The sequence below is a fragment of the Onychomys torridus genome, chromosome X (assembly GCF_903995425.1).
Source record: "Onychomys torridus chromosome X, mOncTor1.1, whole genome shotgun sequence".
Taxonomy (NCBI): domain Eukaryota; kingdom Metazoa; phylum Chordata; class Mammalia; order Rodentia; family Cricetidae; genus Onychomys; species Onychomys torridus.
Window position 1 is genome coordinate 31829352 of NC_050466.1, and position 24088 is coordinate 31853439.

A 24088-nucleotide genomic window follows, 5' to 3' on the forward strand; every position below is an offset into this window, starting at 1 on the left:
TTCCTAATACTTCCCCAAAACATCAAACCATGGTTCTAAGGAAAGCTAGAAAAAGACATTAGATCCCTGTAACTGGAGTTCTAGGTGGTTGTGAGTCTCCATCCTGTGGAGGAGCATACAGTTGCCTGAGTGCTGAGCCATGTTTCCAGCCCCACACTTTCCCCATCTATCTAAACTTTTGGTACTATTTTCTAGCCTTATTTCCTCCAGCAAGCTCCATCTTTCCATGAGCCTTCTTCCCTAAAATTCATCTATCCTGCAAGAACATCTTTCAAAATGAAACTGATACAAAGGCACTGCAGATAAACAAAACCTGAGAGAATCCCATGCTTTACAGATATAGATGCAGGCAAAACATCCATACACACAAAATAATCAAAAAGGAAAGGCATCAAGTAGAAAGTAAATAAGGCCAATTCAAACTCACATATAATACAACCAAATAAGCATAGTAACATAGTATTAAATGGTAGTGGTGGCACATGCCTTTAATCTCAGCACTTAGGAGGCAAAGGCAGGTGGATCTCTGAGTTCCAGGACAACCTGGTCTACAGAGCAAGTTCCAGGACAGCCAGAGCTGTTATACAGAGAAACTCTGCCTCGAAAAACCAAAAGGAAGTCAAGAAAGGAACTCAAACAGGCAGGAACCTGAAGGCAGGAGCTGATGCAGAGGCCATGGAGGGGTGCTGCTTACTGGCTTGCTCATCATGGCTTGCTCAGCCTGCTTTCTTATAGAACGCAGGGGTGACACCAGGCACAATTGGTTGGGTCCTCATCAAGTACCAATTAAGAAAATGCCCAACAGGCTTGCCTACAGCCTTATCTTACAGAGGCATTCTCTCAAATGAGTCTTCCTCTTCTCTGGTGACTTTAGCTTGTGTCAGGTTGACATAAAACTAGCCAGCATAGATGGTCATGTAAAGCTTCGACAAAGCACTAGTAAACTTGGTCCAACAACACAGAGCCAACTGGTATGAAAAGTTGTTTTAAAACCCAAGAGTCAATTAACATAAAACACTATACCAGAGGTATTGATGGAAAAAAAATGACAAAATCTAATATCCACTTGCTGATTGAAACTAAAAATTTATAAATTTGTTCATCAGGGTTGCAGCATACAAGATCAATATTCAAAATCAGCTGTCTTTCTATACACCAGCAATGACCAATACAAAGATGAAATTAAGAAAAAAATACTAAGATTCAGGATATAGCTCACTTGCTAGAATGTTTGCCTACCATACATGAGGCCCTGAGTTCAGTCTGCTAAATATGGTAGTGAATCTTGCAATCCAAGAACTCCAGAGGTGTAGGCATAAAAAAAAATTTACAGGGTCCTAGCAAGCGCAAGGCCCTGGGTTTGGTCCTCAGCTTAAAAAAAAAAAAAAAGCACAGGGTCAAAATTATCCTTGGCTACATCGGGAGGTCAAGGTTCTCTCTCAAAAATGTTTTACTTAAAACAGCAACAAAATGATAAATGTGTGATATATTTAAATGCCAAATTTACAATCTGAAATCCACAGAAGAGCATTAAAAACTAAAGAAGCAAAAAATTTTTCATAGGTTAGAAGACTTAATATTGTTATTAGGACACCATTACTTAAAACTGATCCACAGGTTCAAGACAATGTCTAGGAAAATTTCAGTTGGGTTCTCTGCAGAAACTGGCAACCTAGCTTTTCCTAAAATTCATAATGAAACCAATGTACAGAACAAAAGAAAAAAATGGTTATTTCATCTGATTTTGAAACTAATCACAAAGCAATATCAGCAGTAGTATTAATGACTATGTGATATTAGCATAAAGGCACCTATATAGAAGGCTAAAATCCCAGAAATAAATCCATATTCACTCCACTGGTCAATTGATTTTTAACACTGCTAAGGTAATGCAATTTTAAAAAAAAAATCTGTGCTGGGGCATCTTATGCACACATAGAAAACCATATAGTTAGGGGCTGAGGAAACAGCTCAGTGGTTAAGAGCACTGGCTACTCTTCTAGGAGACCCAGGTTTGATTCCCAGCCCCCATTTAGTGGCACACAACCCTCTGTAACTCTAATTCTGGGAAATGAGATGCCCTCTTTAAGAACCATCAAGCACTGTGTAGATGTGATGCACAGACTTACAAAACAGCCATACTCATAAAATAAATTTATTATTTTATTTATTTTCTTAAAAATACAGTTGGACCTCTTACAATACGCACAAAAATGAACTTTAAATTCAGAACCACTGTGAATTCAAGACCAACAAGGATTACATAGTGAGAATCTGTCTTCAAACAACATTTTAAATACTTTTGTACAATGGACATCTTCAATAAATTAAAACAACCACTGAATCGGGCAAAAAAAATACTTGAAAAGCATACCTGCTTTAAGGTATTTGTATCTAGAATACAGAAATATTTAACTCAATGCTGAAAAGAAAAAGCACAATGAAAAATAGCACAGAACATTAATAGACATTTCTCCAAAGAAATTAACTGAATGGATAATAAGTACCTGAGAAGATGCTCAACATCATTAGCCATCAAGAAAATTAAAAACAACGGGGGAAATGGTGAGAAATGCAAGTAATATCGGAGTTAAGAAGAATCATATACATGAATGAAATGTCATAATCATACACAATTGATATATACTAATAACATTATGCAAAGAGCCCCACATTGAGTCGCTATGGCATAATTATAAGACAACTATAATGAAAAAGGTGGTACAATATCAATGAATCTTGAAAACATTACACTAAGTGAAAGAAGTAATATAGGAATGGACGTATATGATGTGATGGCACTAGTATAAAATATTCAGAGCTGGCAAATTCATAGAGACAAAAAAAAAGCATGTTAGTGGTTTCCAAGGACTGTGAGAAGGGAAAGGGAAGGAAATGAGTGCTTAATGGTAAGGAGTTTACTTTGAGAGTATGAATTAGATAATGGTGATGGTTTCACAGCATTGAATATCCTAAATGTCAATGATGATAAATTGTAAGTTGTGGCCATTTTACTACAATTAAAGGCAGATGATAAACACTGAGGTTTCAAAAAATGAGAAACCTCACATGCTGCTATGGGAATGTAGTTGCTTCAGAAAAATGAGTAGTTTCTCAAAATGTCAAACATAGACTCTTTATATGACTCAGCAATTCTATTCATGTAGAAATGCAACTCCAGTCCCAATGTATGCACATATCCACTCAAGCCCATGAAAGGATGTGTGCACATAAAAACTTGTACACAAATGTTCACAATTTTATGTTTATTTTATTTTATTCATTTGGTTGGTTGGTTGGTTCGTTTTTGGGCTTTTCAAGACAGCATTTTTCTGTGTATCTTTGCACCTTTCCTGGAACTTACTCTGTAGCCCAGGCTGGCCTCGAACTCACAGAGATCCGTCTGCCTCTGCCCACCCCCCCAGTGCTGGGATTAAAGGCATGCACCACCACCGCCCAGCATTTATTTTTATTACTATTTATAAATGTGTGTGTACACATGCACATGAGTAAAGGTGCCCATGGAGGCCAAAGTCACTTTATCCTTCTGGAGCTAGAGTAACAGAAGGCTATTAGCCTCCTGACCTGGGTGCTGGGAACTGAACTAGGCACCTTTGACCTCAGAGCCATCTTTCCAGCACCCTCACAAACTCATAATTGTTTTAATTCTCTCCCTCCACACACCTTATGTACTTATAGGGGTGTGTGTGTGTGTGTGTGTGTGTGTGTGTGTGTGTTTGTATGTGTGTATGTACAGGCATGAGTGTGCCAGAGAACAAGAATATAGAGGAAAACGTTCAGAAGTAGTTCTCTCCTTCAATGCAGGCATTGAACTTGGGTCATCAGGTTTACATGGCCTGCACTTTGGCTTTCTGACCAAAATGTTCATAAATTTTGATACAACTTAAATGTAAATCAGATGGTGAATAGATTAACACAATGTGGTACAAGCATGTATGAAATAGAACATCATTTGGTCGCAAGAGTAAAGTGTTTGTATATGCTGCAATAGATAAATACTCAAAGTAATTTTATTGTACACTAAAGGGGTAAATATCATAAAATGAAAAGATGTATGATATTGGGCTGAAGAAATGGCTCAGTGGTTAAGCACATTGGCTTCTCTTGCAAAGGACCCAGGTTCAGTTCCCAGAACTCACATGATGGCACACAACCATCTGCAATTCCAGTCTCAGGAAATCTGATGCCCTCTTCTAGTCTCCTGGTGCATATAAATATGTGCAGGCAAAGCACCCATACATATAAATTAATTTTTTTTTCATTTTCAAAAAATAAATACAACTAAGTATAGCATAGTTTTAAATGTAAAAACTGCAAAACTTTTAGGGGGAAAAGTCATAGGAGAAAATAAATCAATATCCAGATACAGGCAAAGAATTCTTACACACTTAACATTCAGAAGCATGATTCACAAAAGGAAGAGATGATGTTATAACTTATTAAATATTGAATGAAGATGAAAAAGACAAGCGATTGAAAAAGAAATAGTACAGAGAATGTCTAAAAACACTCGAATCTTTTAAAAAGACAATCAGAATCAAGGCAAATGGCATAAACAGACACATTGTCAACTAAGACATACAGATGGTTTAGAAGCATGTGAAAGGATGCTGAACATATTTAACCATTAAGAGAAAAGCAAGACCACAATGAAATATTACTACACACTTATCAAAATGTCTGAAATTTAAAAAGTGGCTCACTTGTACATAGGAATGTGAAATGCTGTGCAATCATTCTGGAAAACAGCTTGGCAGTATGAAACTCGATGTGTAGTTACCAGAGAACCCAGCAAGTGAAATGAAAGCCAACTGAGACCTTAACTTCTGACATTCTCATTACAAGTGCTGCCACAGTTTGCATCAGGCCACGGCCTCTCTCAAATGCCAGGCAGTAGATGAGGGTCTACTGATACATCATGGAAAGTGAGGGCAAGCCATGACTACATCTGGAAAGGGGTAGTCAGGATCACTAACGGGCACTCTGTCATATGGCAACAACTGTATTTCTCTTTCTCAGATTCAAGAATAGCCTCTGATATTTCACCTGTTTCTTCTACATTTCTAACTCCTTGAAGTTTTGAGGAAAGCTCTTTCTTTTCCTAGGCTCTGTCTGCTAAGCTAAACTTGGGAAACAATCAAGAGCCAAAGCAATATGGGTGCACACACCTTGGGCGTTATGGCACTCAGTTGGTTTTTGGTTTTTGTTTGGCACTTGACCTTGTCTCTGCTAATCAAAACAATTCTGCTTCCAAAGAGCTGGCTTTAGTGTCACCTACCTGCTTGTTGTCAGCATGGAAACATGACCACTGTGACATTCTTTAGACCACCCAAGTTCACAATCTAAGACCTCCACTTCAGTCTCTGGAAACTAGAACGTAACCTTGCTACAATGGCATTAAAAGAAACAGAGCCAGGATGTAGCTCCGTTGGTAGAGTACATGCATAGCTTGCAGAAAACCTTGAGTTTGATCACCCTACTGCATAAATGGTGGTTCACACATCTGTAATCCCAACACTCCAAAAGGATAGGATATTCAAGGTCATCTTCTGCAACATAGTGAGTGAGGCCAGCCTAGGATACACAAGACTGTCTCAAAAAAAGGGCAAAACAACATGACATTTGATGGAGAGAATCACGATTTTATTCACTCTAATGCAACTAAATTATTTAAAGAAGAAGACTTTGACTTTCATGAATACAAATCCAGTGTGTAGCCTTTTATTCAGCTTTTGGTTGAACTCTAGGAAATTATGAGCCAGTTTTCTACAGTGGCATTAGACAAGGTGCCTATGACACAAAATGCCCTCATTGAACTGCGCTGAGCAAATCTGGCTCCATTAAATAGTTTAGCTATATACCTTTAGCTTTCCACATAATGAACCATCTAGCCAACACACTATGCTCTTTTCCTCTTTCTTCAAAGTCACATTTACTGATGGACCACCAGCTAATTAAAAATCTTTGATCATAATACTTTACTATCACAAGTCCACACATGTATTTTTCTGCTATCTACTATCTATCTACCTATTTATCTATCTATTAAATATTAATAAACTCAACCCCTTACTACACAGGAGGAAATTCTGGAACCCAAAAAAAAAGTGATATCTCTGATGCCATCCAGGTCTCTAAGCACCTCACTAATAAAAATCATTTGGAATAAACAGACATCTCACTCAAGGCCGTATGTATGTAAATTCTGGCACTTTAAATGGATTCTGTCCCTAAGTGCATAAACCAAAAAGCATGGGGGCAATTGGATTAGGAAAGCATGGCTTAAAAAAAAAAAAAAAAAAAAAAAAACTTCCTCTAATTGGCATTAAGTCCCCAAACATTGTCAAACACCTCACTTGCCTAATTATTTTTTGCGTGCTTGTGCCTATCTTTTTAACTTCATAAACATATAAATGAGAAGGAGATGCAGATTTCATATACACCCATATGGTGAGGAACACAGAAGCTACCAATAGGTTGTAAACTCCTCTACTGATCTTAATATCATCTTTGTGTTCTTCTCCTTTGTTTCTTGTTTGCTGTGTAAGGTTAGTTGGTTGGGGTTTTTGTTTTTATTTTTGTTTCTGCTTTTTTTGTCCTTTTTGCTTTTTGCTTTCTTCCAAAGTCACAAAGAATAAACTGAGGGTGGTAAAAGCCAAGTTTGGATCTTTACCTAATACACACTAATCATTTTATTCAAAATTAATTTTTAATAATTTATTTAACTTTATTTTATGTACATTGGTGTGAAGGTGTCAGATCCCGTTGTGGAATGTTATTTTGGGGTGTGTTACATTTGTTTATGTTGTGGAGCATTTGTTTCAATGATGCAAAGATGTGCTGCATTCTTTTACATTGCATTTGTTTAACTCTGTGAAGCTGTGTTACTTTGCCTGTCTAAAACACCTGATGGTGTAATAAAGCGCTGCATGGCCAATAGGTAGGCAGGAGTAAGGATAGGCGGGGCTGGCAGACCGAGAGACTATTTAGGAAGAGAAAATCTGGGAGGAGAAGTAGAAGGAGCAAGAGAACAAGGAGAGGAACACTTCAGGGGCCAGCCACCCAACCACCCAACCAGACGAGGAGTAAGAAGGAAAGAAAAGATATACAGAAACAGAGAAAAGTTTAAAAAAAAAAAAAAGCCCAGAGGCAAAAGATAGATGGGGATAATTTCTTTCTTTCTTTCTTTCTTTCTTTTTTTTTTTTTTTTTTTTTTTTTGAGCTGAGGATCAAACCCCGGGCCTTGCACTTGCTAGGCAAGTGCTCTACCACTGAGCTAAATCCCCAACCCTAGGGGGATAATTTAAAGTTAAGAAAATGTGACAATGCCTGGTGGCGGTGGTGGTGGCGGCGGTGGCGGCAGCGGCACATGCCTTTAATCCCAGCACTCGGGAGGCAGAGCCAGGCAGATCTCTGTGAGTTCAAGGCCAGACTGGGCTACAGAGTGAGTGCCAGGAAAGGCGCAAAGCTACACAAAGAAATGCTGACTCGAAAAACTAAAAAAAAAAAAAAAAAAAAAAATTTAACTTCACATTCTCAAATGTATGTGATGTTTATACACAAAATTATTTCTGTATGTTCATTATGATCTTTAATGAGTTAGTTTCTCTTAAATAGCCCTAGTACACACCATTCAGCCCCATATGCTTCATTTCAACATGTGTTAATGAACTAGCATGGGCAGTTATACACTTGGAACATACCTGCATCAAGGCCAGTCACAAATATTGCCTGTACAATATTTGGCAAAAAAAAAAAAGCTCAAGCAGCTTACCAACCATAACATATTCTACTGGTTAATTTTACACTCAGCCCTCTGTCTTGTTTAAGTGGGCCCCAGCTCAAGCTTCCTCTCGCCTCCAGGTGTACTAGGCATGACCATTCTTCCATGCCTTCAACATAATTTTTTTTTTTTGCCATCCACACTAATAATGCCTGCCAGGCTAGTAGGCTTTTGCTAATTTGCATGTTCACTTAATGACACTTTTCTAAAGCTGCCTCTTCAAAGGGGAGGGGATAGTCACACTTAGAAGAATTTGCTGCCCTCGATCACTTAGTTATTTCAGAAACCAAATACATTAATACATTCATATTAGCTTCTTGATGAGATCCTAGGATAAGAACAGGTTCTCAAATTCATCTTTCCTGGTTTTGAGAGAAAGTCTCCTCTGCTTCCATATTAGAGGAACTGCCCTTGTTGAACACAGTGACACTCCTTCCAAAACACTGGATCTACACAGAACAAATGCAGCAAAAACAATGGCCATTTAGAGAAGGCATGCTCTCAGGACACTGCAACTGATATACTGATATTACTAATAAAACAACAGCAACATTCCAGAAGAATCAAGGTGTTTGGCTCCTTACAAATCTTCCAGAGTGGACAGCATATTGTCAGTGCACAAGCCTCATTATAGCATGAATCTTAAAGTTCTTATTAATGAAATCAAACCTGAGGCCAGTTATTGGGGTGAATGCTGGAAGATCGGAGAAGAATTGCCAAGACCAGCATGTTACAAGAAAGCATCAGCAAAGGTCAGTTTGGAAAAGGTTGGCAAGAGAAATGCTGGGGAGAAATTGCTGTGAAGATTTTCTCTTCTAGGGAAGAACGTTCATGGTCCCGAGAGACAGACATTTATCAGACTGTGATTGCTCCAAACCACGGAGGAGGCACAAAAAAAAAAAAAAAAAAAAAAATCTAAAGGGAACCATGATCATGCCTAACAGTGACTTTGAAACCTTAAAAGGATGATGGGACTCCACAATGATGATGCCACATGGACTATGGTAAAGCCATTAACACCATGGAAAGATTGACTTTGGACTACAAACTGCTCAGGACATTTTCGAGATGACTGGCTGAGATGATACAGCCTGACAGACTACTTGAACAAGGACTTGAAACAAGCCCTGCACTTTATCATTATGTAGCAGCTGGACAAATGATACAGGACTTGACAATTAACCCAAAAATAGAGTTGAGGTTTAAAAAAAAGAAAGAAAGAAAGAAAAAGGAGAATATACATATGAGGTAGATCACTGAATCTACTCTGAGAAAAAAGATAAAGAAATAATAGGATAAATGGGTAGATCATTGAATCTACTCTAAAAAGAGAAAGATGACAAAAGGTAAATTATTGAATCTATTATGAAAAGAGAGAATATGGATATGATAAGATAAAAAGGGAGATTATGGAATCTACTTTTTAAAAAGGGAACTATTTGTTTTAAATAGCATAAGTAATGAATATTTTTTTGTCTGAGTTTATCAAATGTTACTGGACTGGACATTGTTAATATATATAATGGAGTTTTTATCTGAATTTGTCAAATGTTAATGGACTAGACATTGTTAATGTAATTCTTGACTGTACATATTGTATATACTTGTTGGATAGTTTTTCTTGTATTAGTTATAACTTTTTTTAATTTTAGACAAAAACAGGGGAAATGTGGTGGGTATTGTGTTCCCTGAAATATTGTGTGTTCCCCGAAATAAACAAATCTGGGGTCAGAGAACAGACAGCCACTAGAACAAAACCAAAAATGGTGGCTAGAAAATGGGAAGAGTAAGCTATAGCAGAAGTTAGGCGGTGGTGGTACACGCCTTTAATCCCAGCACTTGGGAGGCAGAGCTATCGGATCTCTGAGTTCAAGGCCACTTTAGAAACAGCTAAGCATGGTGACCCGACTTTAATCCCAGAAACCCAACCTTTAATCCCAGGGAGTGGAGGCAGGAAGAGAAAGGTATATAAGGCATGAGGACCAGGAACTAAGTGAGTAAAGCATGTAGTTAGTTAAGCATTTGGTTGGTTAGCATTCAGGCTTTGGAGCAACACAGTTCAGCTGAGATTCATGTGGAGGAGGACTCAGAAGCTTCCAGCCTGAGGAAACAGGATCACCTGAGGAACTAGCAAGGTGAGAGGAAGCTGTGGCTTGTTCTGCTTCTCTGATCTTCCAGCATTCACCCCAATAACTGGCCTCAGGTTTGATTTTATTAACAAGTACCTTTAAGATTCATACGACCTGTAAGATTCCTGCTACACCTCATTTTCTGTAAGAACAAAAAAAAAAAAAAAAAAAAGGAACCATATCTCTAACCTCTTCTTTTTTCTTGTTTTTGTTTGATTGTTTAAGAGAGGGTCTTGTTATGTTACCCAGGCTGCCCCTGAACTCCTGAACTTGAACAGTCATGTCAGCTTCCTGAGTACCCAGCCTGAAAGTGCTGTGTCACCAAGCCCAGCTCATTTTAAAAAACGTTTCTCCTGGCCAGGCAGTGGTGGCGCATGCCTTTAATCCCAGCACTTAGCTGGCAGAGGCAGGTGGATCTCTGTGAGTTTGAGGCCAGCTTGGTATACAGAGCAAGATCCAGGACAGCCAGATCTGTTACACAGAGAAACTCTGTCTCAAAAAACCAAAACCAAAACCAAAACCACACATACACAAAGTTTCTCCAGTGTTATGGTTTTCGTTTTTTAAGAAAAATGTCTTCTAAAGATTCATGGTTTGGGGCTTCATAATGAGGTGAGGGACTTAGGAGGAAGCAGGTCTCCAGAGGCACATCCTAGGAAGGTACTCTGTCTGTGTCCTTGACCTCTTCCTGTCTCTGTGTGCCTCTTTGCTGCCTGGATGCCATAGGGTAAAAAACTTTGTTCCTCTGCTTTGTTCCATGGCCTAGAAGAATGTAGAGTGATCTTGCCATAAGATGAGGTCTCTCAAATGTTGTTTTTCTTAATTATTTGTTACAGTAACAAAAGAAAATTCACATGACCAACACACCTTACAACCTTTAACCCTCTCTAAAACCTGGTCTTGAAAGCATTTGAAATAAGTTAGTTGTCTGAGTATTTGTTTAAGAGAGGAAAAAATAAATAGCAGAGTTCACTTCAAAGAACAACATTTTAAAAACATTGTGTGTGTGTTCTTGTGTATGCACATATGGAGTGGTAAACACATGTATGAGCATGCATAAGAAGGCCTGAAATCAATATCTTCCTTAATCATCTTATGTGTTGAGACATAGTCTCTCACTGAAACTAGAGCTAACCAACTCAGCCAGTAAACCTCGGGATCCGCCCATTTGTTTCTTCAGGACCAGAATTGCAGGCAATGTGGGGCCACATCCAGGTGCTAGGGATTGAACTCATGCCCTCATGCTTATCCTGCAAGCACCAAATGAGCCATCTCCTTGGTCCCCTTTATTAAACATTAAACAAGATGTATTTTCAAAAGCAGTTAATTACGGTCCTAATATCCCTAATAGTCACATCAAGTCTCCAGTCTGCTTCTAAACACAGAAATCTATAAGGCAGACCAGGTGTTCTGAATAGTTTTATATACTGCTCCAATACTGACTGGCTGATTAGATTTAGGAGAGAGGGGGGGGAGGGGAGAGGGAGGGATATAGATAGATGATAGATGTAGATGATAGATTGATAGATGTTAGACAGACAGATTGATAGATGACAGATGATAGATGATAGATAAAAGATAGATAGATGGATGGATGGATAGATAGATGACAGATTACAATCCTCTTTTTTCATCTTTAAGTAGATTTTAAAAACATCTCTCTCAAAGGTTTGTTCTGTAAATTAAATGAAAAAATATATGTAATGCTCCTTGCTCAGGGCTTGGCTAAGCATACACTCCAAAATGGTGGTAGATCTTCACCACCAATCAGGCCAAGCTACCTGGACTTAACAAGTACTGTACAGCTCTTCACTTGGACTTTTTGCCTGTTCTTCACTTTTTGCCTGTAAATTAAGAAACTTGCCATAATCTGTGAAAGATTAATAATACCCACCTACTAATGATCCTTTGCATGCCCTCACTCAACCATAATCCAGTGCCCTGTGCCTGCTAGACTGCTGGACAACAACCAATTAATAAATAATAAGGCCTTAAGATTATTTCTTAGGGACTGAAGAGATCAGGTTAATAATGTGCATTGTAGCCAGGCATGGTGGTACACACCCTTAGTCCCAGAAGGTGGAGGTAGAAATATCACTGTGAGTTCAAGGCCAGCCTGGTCTATGTAATGAGCTCCTGGGCAGCCAGGACTAGAGTATTATAAAGACTCTATCTCAAAATAAATAAATAAATAAAAATAAAAATAAAGCACATGTATTGTTCTTATAGAGGACCTGAGTTCAAGGCCCAGCATCCACATTAGGCAGCTCACAACTGCCTGGGGACCTGAACTGACAAGTTCCAGGGGATCTGATGCCATTGGTCTCCATGGGCATTTGCATTTATGTGTACATAGACACACACACACTAAATGAGAAATCTTTTTTTTAAGAATGTTATTTCCTTACCCAAGTTTGTCAATACTAACTTTAGGATTTATTACACAGAATATTTTCAAAATATTCTAGAAATCTGAGAAAAAATTATTCAGTTTGATGTAAATATGTGTATTAGCTGTATGTATGGTGCATGTACATTTGCATATTTATATATTTTTATGTTGAGCTTGCTTATTGTGTGGTTCAATTTTTCTGCATTTTTGTAATTTTTGTCTATTGATTTTTGGAAGAAATCAATAGATGTCATAATTTCTCCTTATCACCATTAAGTGTTAACTCTATGCAAGCATGTAGTTATCTGAAAATTGAATTTGTAGTTTGCTAATTTCTTTTTATTCCCAAGAATGGTTCTGCTTTAAAGTCTATTTTATTTGATATCTGTGCACCTACATCAGTTTCCTTCTGGTTAGTGTTTGCATAATTATCTATTACAGTCCTTCAAGTACAGCTGAATTTTGTACCTTTATCCCTTGTGATAATCTGTGTTTTTAACAGATGAGTTGGCTTCCATCATAAAAAGGGCCCTTTTACACTTCTTCTGAGTTGACTAGCTGTAACTTGATCATCCATGTCATTTTTTTTTTCTTTTTCTTTTTTTTGGAGACATGATCTTGCTATGTAGTACCTAGGCTGGTCTCAATCTCACCTGTAACCTAGGCCCTCCTTAAAGTCACAACAATCCTTCTACCTCAGTGTCCTCAGTGCAGGAATTACAGGAATGCACAGTCATACCTGGATATCCTAGTGACTTTCTAAGTCTCTTTGTTTTGTTCACTCTTTGAGAATCAGAGCTGAGGCTCTACTACCATTTGTCCTCTTTACTAGTACAGTTCTGCTGGAACTATCCTTGGAGGAGAGAAGACATTCTAAGTCAGGCCCTTGTTGCCCTCCCTTTGCGATCAGAGTATTGCAATAACAGACCCCAAAGAAGATTTCCTCCAGGAAGTTTATGGTTCAAAAAGGGAATTGTTCAAGCCAGAGAAGGAAAAGGACCTTGCCTCACATGAAAAGATGTCATATAGTCCTGACATCCTAACAGAAACCCTCAAATAACAGACCTGAGCAGTGACAATGGTGTGTCAAGGACTTGCGTCCCCACATCTTGACTAGGACTGCTTCATTATGCATACCTCTTACCCTTTATTTAAACCTAAAAATGTCAATACACTGAATGTGAGTTATGGGGATCACCTGACCCCTTTTATTTTGTTCCTCTTCACAATTTGAGCGTACTAAATAAATCTCCTTCTGTTTTTCGCTATTGTCTTTTTCACTGGCATACTGAGGATGAATCTAGGTTGTTGGAGTTAACAGAACCCAGTCTTTGACCCTAAAAATTCCAATAACAATAGGGAAAAGTCAATTTATGCAAGGGATGGTGCACACAGGCTAATCCATCTGATATAAATCAATACACTGCACAGTTCAATTGCTCTGTGCTTCCACAGACAAGTACATGGAAGTGATTCACCAGGACTAAATTCATCACAAGCAACAGCCCAGTTCTCCCAGACTCACTAGGGCATCTCTGCTAGTAAAATTTAAAAACCAATCAAACTGAATAAGAAATCTTCTTTGCAGACATTTACATTGTGGAAGAGTGCAATTCTTGACAATTTAGAGTAAATGAAGTGCAAATTATTCTCTTATAACTCAAAATTGAAGCTTAAATTGTCAGTGAAAAAAAGCCCACAGTTTAATCAGAAAAATATATTTATTGGTAATTCCCATGAGCTCACATTTGATATATTTATATCATAGGATAATGAGTTCAAAATTATTGCTAAGTTATAAGTAAGAAATGTATGCAAAATTTGCATGTATTGAATTTTATTTTGAATCTGCATGTATGCCTATATTTGAATATTTATAATATTCCAGAAAAAGCACAGTAGAATGTGCAAGACAGATTTATTTAGTGTAATACTCTGAAATGTGTCAAAGTTTTCAGCACTGTTATAGGAGGCAAAATGGCAGAAATAACAAATGAATGCAATAAGACCAACTAAATAATCTGCACAGCACAAGACCTAGTAGAGTGAGAAAAGCTCTCTTGCTAATAAATATTTTACTGAAGTTCAGACAAATATTTCCCTAAACTTACAATGGCATTGTTTTACATGACATGTACCATTAAGTGGATTATTCATTATCCTTTAATGGAAAAAGAAAAATTCCCATTCATGCCTTTCTTTCTAAACTCAGTCACTAAATACCTTATTTTCTGTTATGGAATGTCAATATTAGCTTTTTGCCCATGAATGACATAGTTTATAATGTCAAAATAACTTCTACATTGGGCGTAGTCTCAGTGGAGGTTCAACAGTAAGAGTACGCACCTCGATAGATGTATACAGAGGTAGACTATAGACATCTAGAATAGCTAGGAAATAAAGTGTTCTAATGGTCTTCATTTATGTCTAATTAAATACAGTGAAACTGCTCTAAGAAGGCTGTCCAGCTATAGAACTTTCTTTCCTTAAAGAAAGCAACACATGCACTAACTAATGCCAGTTCTCATAGACGTTTAACATCCTAAACCTTAACCAAACTTAGTCTTTGCTCTTCTGGCTAGGTGATCAGCTCACTTAAAGAGTCCCATGAAGGCCAATATTCTAATTAATCTTGAAGAGCCATGGTCAAGCAAAATGAAGCTTCCTAATTCCAACTGAGGAAAAGTATTAGTTTCCGGTTTCCTTGAGTCTTTCAGTGAAGAAGAAACAATAGCAATTTGCCTAGACATTTCTAGGCTATGCTGGTATAGAGTTCCACGGAATGTCAGAAATAGAGTAGCCAATTAGGAGAAAAATCAGCACCCAGTGCTAGACTAATCTGGACTTAGCACCTCTGCCTTTCAGTGGGAGGGTTGACTGGACTGAAGCTACTCTCCTCATTAAGAGCTACCAGTATAACCACAGATAGTCTTTAGGGAGCAAAATTTAGACACATTTATCACAGCCACAGAAAAACCTTGTCTTAAAGACTTGGTATTGTTTACTATATATTTATTTGGTTTTTGTTTTTGTTTTTGTTTTTGATTTTGAGGCAAAATCTCACCATGTAACTCTAGCTAACCCAGGAATCACTATTTAGGCTAGTCTGGCCTTGAACTTGCAGAGATTTGCCTACCTTCACCTCTGGTTTAAAGGTGTGTGTTATCAGCCCAGCTATGTTTACCTTTAGCATCAAATTGATATACTTGAGAATGAAATTAAAAACCCTCAGAATATCAGAATAAGAAAAACAAATCACTTCCCTATCTCTTAAGATCCTAGTGTGTCTTCTTCCTGTCTGTATTCTTTATTGCTTAGGTTTAGTAGAGATAGAAAAATTTTTCTACTTCTCTCCCATTCCTCCTCTGCTTTTAAAAAAGAAAGAAGAGAAAAGAAGAAAAGAAAAAAAAACAGTTTTAGTCTTATTGGTTCCATAATTCTATGAGGTTCTGCTTAGTAATGAGTCACTAGCATTTCCCATACTTTATAACAGGACGTTTACATGGTTTTGCAATAATAATCCTCAAAGTGAATTCACTGACATTCTTAAAGCATTCTTTTCTGTGTGGACTTCTTGTTTCAATTGAGACTGTTCTCATAACACCTTGTACTCCCCCCTCCCCCTCCCCATGCTCCTCTACTGATCCTTTAATTAATTAGCTTTTAACTATTTTCCACTCTACAGAGGCAGGGACAGTCTACCTGGTTCATCATAGTGCCCAAAGCATAAAGTTTTAGTGATGATAACAGTTACTCAATGAATATTTGCCAAATAAATAAATAAATGAGGAAACAAATGTGGGTGGGGATTTTGTTTCAATGAAATCACAGGAAATAACTTGAGTTAAAGAAAAACTTTTGTGGTACTATGGATTGAACCCTGGACCTTGCACATCCTAGTCAAGCACTCTACTACTGAGCAATATATATCTCTCTAGTGAAGAAGTTTAATACGTTTAATATTCTATGTTTACATTATCTAATTTATTTCCAAAAGGAATATTCAAACTTATACTCACAACAATAATTTATAAAAATTTTGATATATATCATTCTCAGCACTGGCTACTAATATTCTGTTTTTGGTTTGGTGGTAATGTAGATTACTTTTTATATTTCTGAGTTAGGGTTAGTTAGAGAGTTAAAAGAAGTTGTGCTAAGTTTAAATGCTTCTATTTGCATTTCTTTAGTACCAGGGAGACTGAGTCTTTTTTTTTTCCATGTCTGCAAACTAGTCGTGGGCCTCATGTCCTAAACTGTCTGGACATGCCCTTTGTTTCTCTAATCAATTCATAGGGTTTCTTTGTACAGAAAGGATTGCAGCCTTTTGTCTGTTGTAATTGTTGCACATATTTTCATGAGTTTGACATAGGCCTTTTCATCTTTCCCTTTTTCTTTCTTTTGACAGATGAACATTCTCATTTTTATGTAATCATAACTGTCTATCTTCTACTTTATTCAAACCTCCTTTCTTTGGCCAAGAGTCCCATGTGTGAATTGCAGCTATCATTTAAATAATAATGCCAATTGTGAATTCAGATGAACTGGGTTCACAGATTCCCACATACACCACTAAGCTTCAACCAGGGCCAGAGCCCCAGTTCCCATCTCCTTACAAACCCTGCCTACTAGGAGTCTAGGCAACAAGCATCAGACACTGTGCCTTAGCATTCTCCTATACCAAACCACATGTCTACTCAACCTCTCTGTTTTAATCTATGATACTATCTCAATTGGAGACCAGAAATCAGAAAGGTACCTTTAAATGAACTTTAAATGCCTTTGTTTACTTTTTGTGCTTTTTATACTCTTCCATTTAAGACGTTCTCATACTCACATTGGTTCATACTCTTCATCGTATTTCCAAATTACTTATGGTGGGGCTTCACCCTCATCTACCTCCACAGTCATTACTTCCCCAAATGAGAACCTTCTCTATGTCAGGCTCCTAGCAAGGTCAGGCTACCTGGTCTCATAATTCCCATTGGCTCCATACTGCCAAGAGGATGCTATGTCTAGCTACAGTGACTCCTTTCTCCTAAATACAACCTCCTTGTCCCATGGGCCTTCTCAAATGGATCTCTTCCTTTTCATACTTTCTAAAGGAGTGGGCCTTGGGAAACATCTTGCTTAAATGTTCCATTTTACAGAGAACACATAGCAGGCCAGGAAGAGGAAAGGACCTCTCAGCTCATGGAGTCTTCCCCCAACCATCTTATCCATACTACACATTTCTACACCTCACATGGCAACCTTTAAGGGTTTTATGCTGAAGAGGATGACCTGGGCTTTCTTGGCACTGCTTTGACTCTAATCTCTTCAACTGCTGGTACTACAACAGGGCCATGAGTATTACATCTGCTAGTTTATAGATTAGATCTAAATTACCACACAACAAATGAAAAGGTCTGTTTTTAATATACTCTGATAAATGTTTGACATTTTTAAAACATTACTGGTTTTCAGATAGTTTTCAAACAAAACGCATCTTTTTAAAATATCTAAAGTGCCAGCTCGATGAGAGCATGTCTTCCCTGGAATATAATGGGCAGTTTCACAAAATTTTATTTCATGAGCAACAGTGGGAAAAGATGCATATTCTCTTAATGTCATTTCATACTATTTCAGTTGACAACTGATACCCATAAAAAACAATCTTTAGTCTTTTAATTGACACATCATGGCAGGAACCTTGGATTATCAACAGAAGATAACTCTGAGTAACATTTTGTACTACCTGAAAACTTGGGAATCTTAATGAAGATGAAACAGTCTGTTAGCGATCCACACAAAGTTACTAACAAATCCAGCTAGAATTCTACACGTGCTGTTGTTCCCTCTCATTCATGATTTCTTTCACCACTACCTATCATCCTGCTCTTTATTATAGTTTGAATATGAATTTTCCTGCACAGGTTCAACTTTTGAATGCCCAGTTCCCAGCTGGTGGTACTATTTCGGGAACTGGTAGAAACTTTAGGAGATGAGGCATAGCTAGAAGAAAGGGGTCACAGAGGACAGAACATTAGGGATACCTTACTCCTTCCTGTCTGCTATGAGGTGAGAAAAATCCTCCGCCACCTGTTCCTGTTGCCTTGATATCCTATCAGAGCACATGGAGCCAAGAGTTCATGAACTCCCCTCTGAAATGGTGCACAAAGAAAACTTTCTTTCCTTTAAGTTGCTTCTATTGGGTATTTAATATCAGTGACTATAAATAACAGAAAAGCTCTTACCAACAGATAAACTAACCAAAGGCATCAATTCTGGAGAAGTGGCTCAATGGTTAAGAGCACTATCTGCTCTTCCAGAGGACCAGGTTCAATTCCTAGCACCTACATGGTTCACAACCATCTGTAACTCCAGTCCCAGAGGATTTAACACCCTCTTCTGGCTCATGAGAGCATCAGACATGCACATGGTGAATAGACATTCATGAAGGCAAAACACCACACACATAAAATAAGAGCAAGAGTGTGTGTGAGAGAGATAGAGATAGATAGATAGATAGATAGATAGATAGATAGATAGATAGATAGATAGATAGATAGATATATGAAGAGAGAGAGAGAGAGAGAGAGAGAGAGAGAGAGAGACATCTTCAAATAAGTGAAGGTGACAGCCTGGTAGAACACATGGTTGGCTGTAACAATTCATTCTCTCCCTGCCTCATCTTGCACCACACGCCTGTCTCTTGTTTCGCTGCAAAACCAATAAAGAGAGGGAATACAAGTAAGAACATGCAAAGGATGACCAGGCACATGAACTGTATTCTAGCTTTTTCAAAATAAAGCCACCATATTAAAAGAAATATAAAGCTTTCATCACATTTATAAATGAATGGCTGCTACCCCAAACAGAAAGCTTTTCTAGATCTAAACAAAAACCTTTTAGTTCATTCCTATCAATAATATTCTGCCATATTTTAATGTTATCCTTCCATGTGGCTGCTAAGACTGTAGAGATGTTAAAATCTAGACTGTGCAGATATGCAAATTCTGAGACTCCATACAGCCCCGTGGGCCTTGAGCCCACACCCATCTCCTGGGTACCAGCCAGCACCCTACCAAGTGAAGAACAGGGTTTGTGCACTTTCTTGGCAGTTTCGAATTCCTCCCACAGACCAACTGACACACTAGAGTTGGCTATAAATGTAGGAAGTTTGGGCCTGGGAAAAGCCTGTAGAACTGGGAAATTTGAACAGCTGGTGTGCAACAATGTTTTGATACATTTTTAAATGGTCTTAGAAATTCTAAAATGAGCAGAACTCTTTTCTGACCTCAGGCAACATACTGGCAAACAGATGGATGAAACACAACTTCTATTTTTTTTTTTTTAGGAAATATTAGTTTAATAAACAAGTTGAGCTTTTCTCAGGCTCTGTCCCTAGCTCCCTCTCTTCCCTCCTTTACTCCCTCCCTCCAAACAATATGATCAGTCATTTCTATTCAACATTATTATATATCACCCAAGCACTTTACCATCTCTAGAGGTATGAAACCATTTCAGATGCTGCAATGATGGAAGGAAGGATTCAGGGACTTGCTTATAGCCCCATAGGCCCTCTTGGTAACCCTAATGTGGGTGAAAGGCTCCTTTTGGCACTCACCAACCATACCTCCAATCTAGCTCCATCCTGTTTAGCTTTACAGAAATTTCCACCATAAAAGGAAGCTTCACAGCAATCTAGCCCCAAGACCTACTCCAACTGAGAATAAAGCTTTCTTGACACAAAAAGCCAATCTTCTTAGGGCAGGGTGGCAACTATGGACTAACCATTCGCCTAAAGCTGCAAGTATAAAATGGCTGATAACAGTAATAATGGAGGCAAAAGCAATATCAGCTAACATTTATAATCACTAGTAGGAAATACCTCACTGTGTTTTGATGATACTGTTCATTGAGGTATTGTCAACATATCAAAGTGTATGGAATCAGACAAAACTGGAGGCAGATTTCTGCAGTGTCACCAAAGATCTCAATGACCTTGGAGAAATCCTTCAGCCTCTTTGGATTTCAGTGTCTTCTGATAAAAAGGAGTATTCTTGTCCTGTGTGCCTTCCTCCAAAAGACAATATGCATTCTCAGAGAAATAGCAAGACAATATGAAAGCACATTACAAAACAGAATGTTCTGTCTACACAGGCTGCTCTACCAGGAAACTCCAGAGGTGTATTCTGTAATCCTGAGACTAGTATCTCACCTCAAGAGTCACTAGCCGTGCAGTTGCCTTGACTACTAAATTTTCATCTCCCATGTGCAATCATGCATGCATGCATGCACACACATTATCAGAACTCATCCTGCAAGCAGGGATCTGTCACCATTCTGGAAAATTTTGTATCCCTCTGACTATCACTGAATAATCCTGGAGATGGGTAGAAAGAAAAGAAATAATAAAGGTGCCCTTGATATGATATTGTATTTCTCTAGGAAATTTTACTTCATTTTTATAAATACTGTATAATCAATTTACTTTTCCAAACGTGGTTCTTCTTTGATTAGACTAGATGGCACTGTGGTATCACCCTTTTAATGCCTGAGAAAAATCATATTGCATTACAATTTTGCTTCAACTGGGAACAACCCAAGAGGCTCCAGTGAGTCCTGGTTATCCTATAGATTATATCTGAAGGAACCTGGAAAAGGACAATGACTACTTAAGATATTATTCAGACCACATTAATAGTACATTTGCAGACATCACATCCCAACCTACATGTCCAAAAGAACTGGAAAAGGCACACATGCCATATACAAACGCTAGACAAAGCTATGGCTTCCACGGCAGTTAAGACTTCTCTTTTACTTCCCCACCATGGTTGTAGGTGTAGAAGTCCACTTTTGCCCCAAAGATTGCTTTGATCACCATCCCTCAGTACATCTACAAGCTTCGCTAGCTTAAGAGATCATTCACAGTACTGTCAAATGTGAGGGGACTTTCTTAAACACCACAATGCTGTTGTGACAATGACTTACAAAATTCTTGCCATGAACTGAGGCTCAGCCTTCCTGTGACCAAGGTTCTCTAGAGATGGGAAAACAAATCTGTTAGTATAGAAAGAAAATGAAAGTTCAAAGGATTCAGCCAGACCTCCGGCCTTTGAGAAAAGACACTGTAAACTGAGGTTGTGACCAGAAAACCAGAGGTTCCCTTTGCTGAAGCTAGACAGAAGAAACCACACCCATAGCTCATTCTTAACAGCCACCTGCAAAGCACCACTTTGGCCAGGAAACTGAATGAGTGTCTCCATGAGATATGAAATGCAAGACGGGTCCAGGTGGGCAAAAACAGCAGCAGCACCCTTGAAGGCCCATGACGTCACCAAAATGGGCAAAGCAAGACACACATGACCATGCCCTTGCCCACTGGAAGACCCCAATTCCACTCCCTGCAACTAACTCATTCGTAGACTCTCTGCCCCAGCCTAGATACTTTTTTTCAAAAGCTCTGTAGAACAATAGCCCTGGGTGTATTGATTTCACTCCAAAACAGCTCCTTTTGTCCACTTCACACAATCCTATGACATCCAGGAATTGGCCATAGCACATAGAGGGAAGAAAATGCCCTGCTGACTACAGACTACTCATAAATCAGCTTTTTCTGCATCATTCCCAGTCCCCCAGAACCAGAGCTGGCCATGGGTGCTTAAGTTATGGAATTTCTGTGCTTCAGAAAAAAATCCTAGCACTCCTCAAGCCCCTGAGCCCTGTGCAGGGTCTACCGCACCTTTCCAGCCAGTCACCAAATATGTGCCCCCTCATATTTGAAAAGCACTGTAGACACTTCAGTGTGGGCAGCAGTGAGGGGCACAAGATTAGAATTGAGAACCCTCATTGAGTGTCAGCAAACAGTGGCAAAATGACACCCACTCTCCAGAGAAAAGTGGGGCCTGGGGTGGGAAGACAATAGAACCCAGGAAATAACAGAAAGATGAGAAAAAGAGAGAAGAAAAGTGGGAAGAGAGACAGACGATGGAAAGAGAAAGACCAGGAAAAGGAAGGAAGGAGTAGCCAACAGCAGACAAGATGGGCAGAGAATTTTCCACTAGAGAAAGCCAGAAACTAAAAGGGGAAAGAGAATGTGGGAGTAGGAAACTGGGAAGGATCACCAAGCAGAGAAAGAGCACTGGGCTTTCAAACCAGGTGCAGAGGAGAGAAGAGGATAGAGTATAAACCCAGAGATTTTGCCTGTGGAGCACAATTCTTTAGGGCTCTCTAGTGCTCTGAGAGTAGTAAGCAGTCCTGGCGGTCCTGGCGGCGGCTGCTGGGGATGCTCATTCCAGGCAGCCAGGCCACTTTCCCCACACTCACTCCCAAGCACTGGGCAGGCCAACCTTCTGATGGGCAGACCCCGGGCTGGAGCCCAAAAGCTTCCTGACAGCACCATAGCGCTGCAAAGATAGGCTTTAGGGTACCTAGCATCTAAGAACTTGACACTCACAGCGCTAAAGTGTGCTTAGGGTCCCCAGCAACTGCAGGCACAGCCTTTCCCATCCCTAGTTGACCCACTGAGAAGTAGCCACTCACCTGGAAGGTCTCAGCCTGGCATCGCGCTTGCCGTCCACCACTGCGGGCACACAGCTGGTGAGCTCGGTCCAGTCGGCATGCAGCCCGCAACTCCAGCCGGTGGAGAACCTGGAGAAGAGCCAGGTCTCCCTCTTACCCGGCCGGTGGCAAGTGCATTTCTTCTGCCCCACGCGGCACTCACATGGCTGCTCCAGCTGGATGTTGCGCACCAGGTGACGGCCAAAAGTGGTGCCCCCAGTCTTCTGGATGTGCAGGAACACGATCAGGTCATCGCCCTTGATGTCGAAGTCTACCTTGCGCAGGAGATCGCCGCGGCTGAAATTGTAGCGGGGTACAAACCTGGCGGAGCTCTCATCCTCCGAGCGGTACGGATCGGGCACCGGGGAGCTGAACGCCTGCAGGCGGAGGAGCTGGCATTCTGTGCCGGGGCACACGTATTGGAGGACGATCACGGCAAATAGGAAGAGCATCACCAAAGCCAGCAGCAGCTTGTTGGATTTCTCATCCATGTTCCCGACGCTGGGGGAAACCCAAGCTCGTTACGTCAATCCCGCAGCTCGGCCCGCTCTCGCTTTGCTCCCGCACCGCCCCCTCCCCGTGGCGCCACCGTTGCGCCCCTTTCCCCTCCCGTCCTCACCGAGTACTCCACCACGGAGGCGGCGGCGCCCTTCCCCGCTTCCTTCCTTCCCGGCAGGCTCAGCGCTGTGGCTTCTGCTGCACCCCCCCCTCCACCCCGACTCCATCCCGCTGGCCGTTGGCCCCCTCCTCCGCGGAAGAACCCCGGATCCCTTCCGCGGTGTTTCGTTCCTCGCAGGATCCCTCCTGTCCCGGTCTCTCCACTCCCTAACTCACGCCCACCCCTATCCGGCACCGGGTGCTTCCCGCTCTGTTCTCTCCAGCTCCCATCCCCATCCCGCTTGGCCCATGGGATTCTCCTGTGTTCCGGACCCCAGTCCCCTCCGCGTGCGCGAGCTGCCGACCCGAAACGCGGGCTCCCTTGGCGCGTGTCCCGTGCCTACCGGGTGGCCGCTGGGAGTGAGCTGGGCTTTGGGGGTTCCCCTGGAAGGGAGGGAAGGAGACCGCGGGCGGCAGGACTTTGCAAGCCGAGGCTGCGCTACCCTTTCCCGCGGAACCGCGGGGAGGAAGCCACACCGCGGTCAGTTGCGCTCTCAGCCAGTCCGGAGTCCCCCAGACCGGTCACAGCAGGCTCGCTGGAACTTTGAGCCTTGCCCT

At 40.2% G+C, this 24088-nt stretch overlaps 1 protein-coding gene across 4 annotated transcripts in view; it reads right to left on the minus strand.

Annotated features, from left to right (window-relative positions):
- Hs6st2 (heparan sulfate 6-O-sulfotransferase 2) overlaps nucleotides 1–24088 on the minus strand; it is a 279069-nt gene that overhangs the window by 254377 nt on the left and 604 nt on the right. For 3 of the 4 annotated variants that reach the window (XM_036175229.1, XM_036175228.1, XM_036175230.1), the window contains exon 2: nucleotides 22856–23374. In XM_036175229.1, coding sequence (XP_036031122.1) covers nucleotides 22856–23374 — 519 coding nt within the window. Of the gene's footprint in view, nucleotides 1–22855; nucleotides 23375–23492; nucleotides 23552–24088 lie in introns of those variants that run through there. The other variant, XM_036175231.1, reaches the window with a different exon arrangement.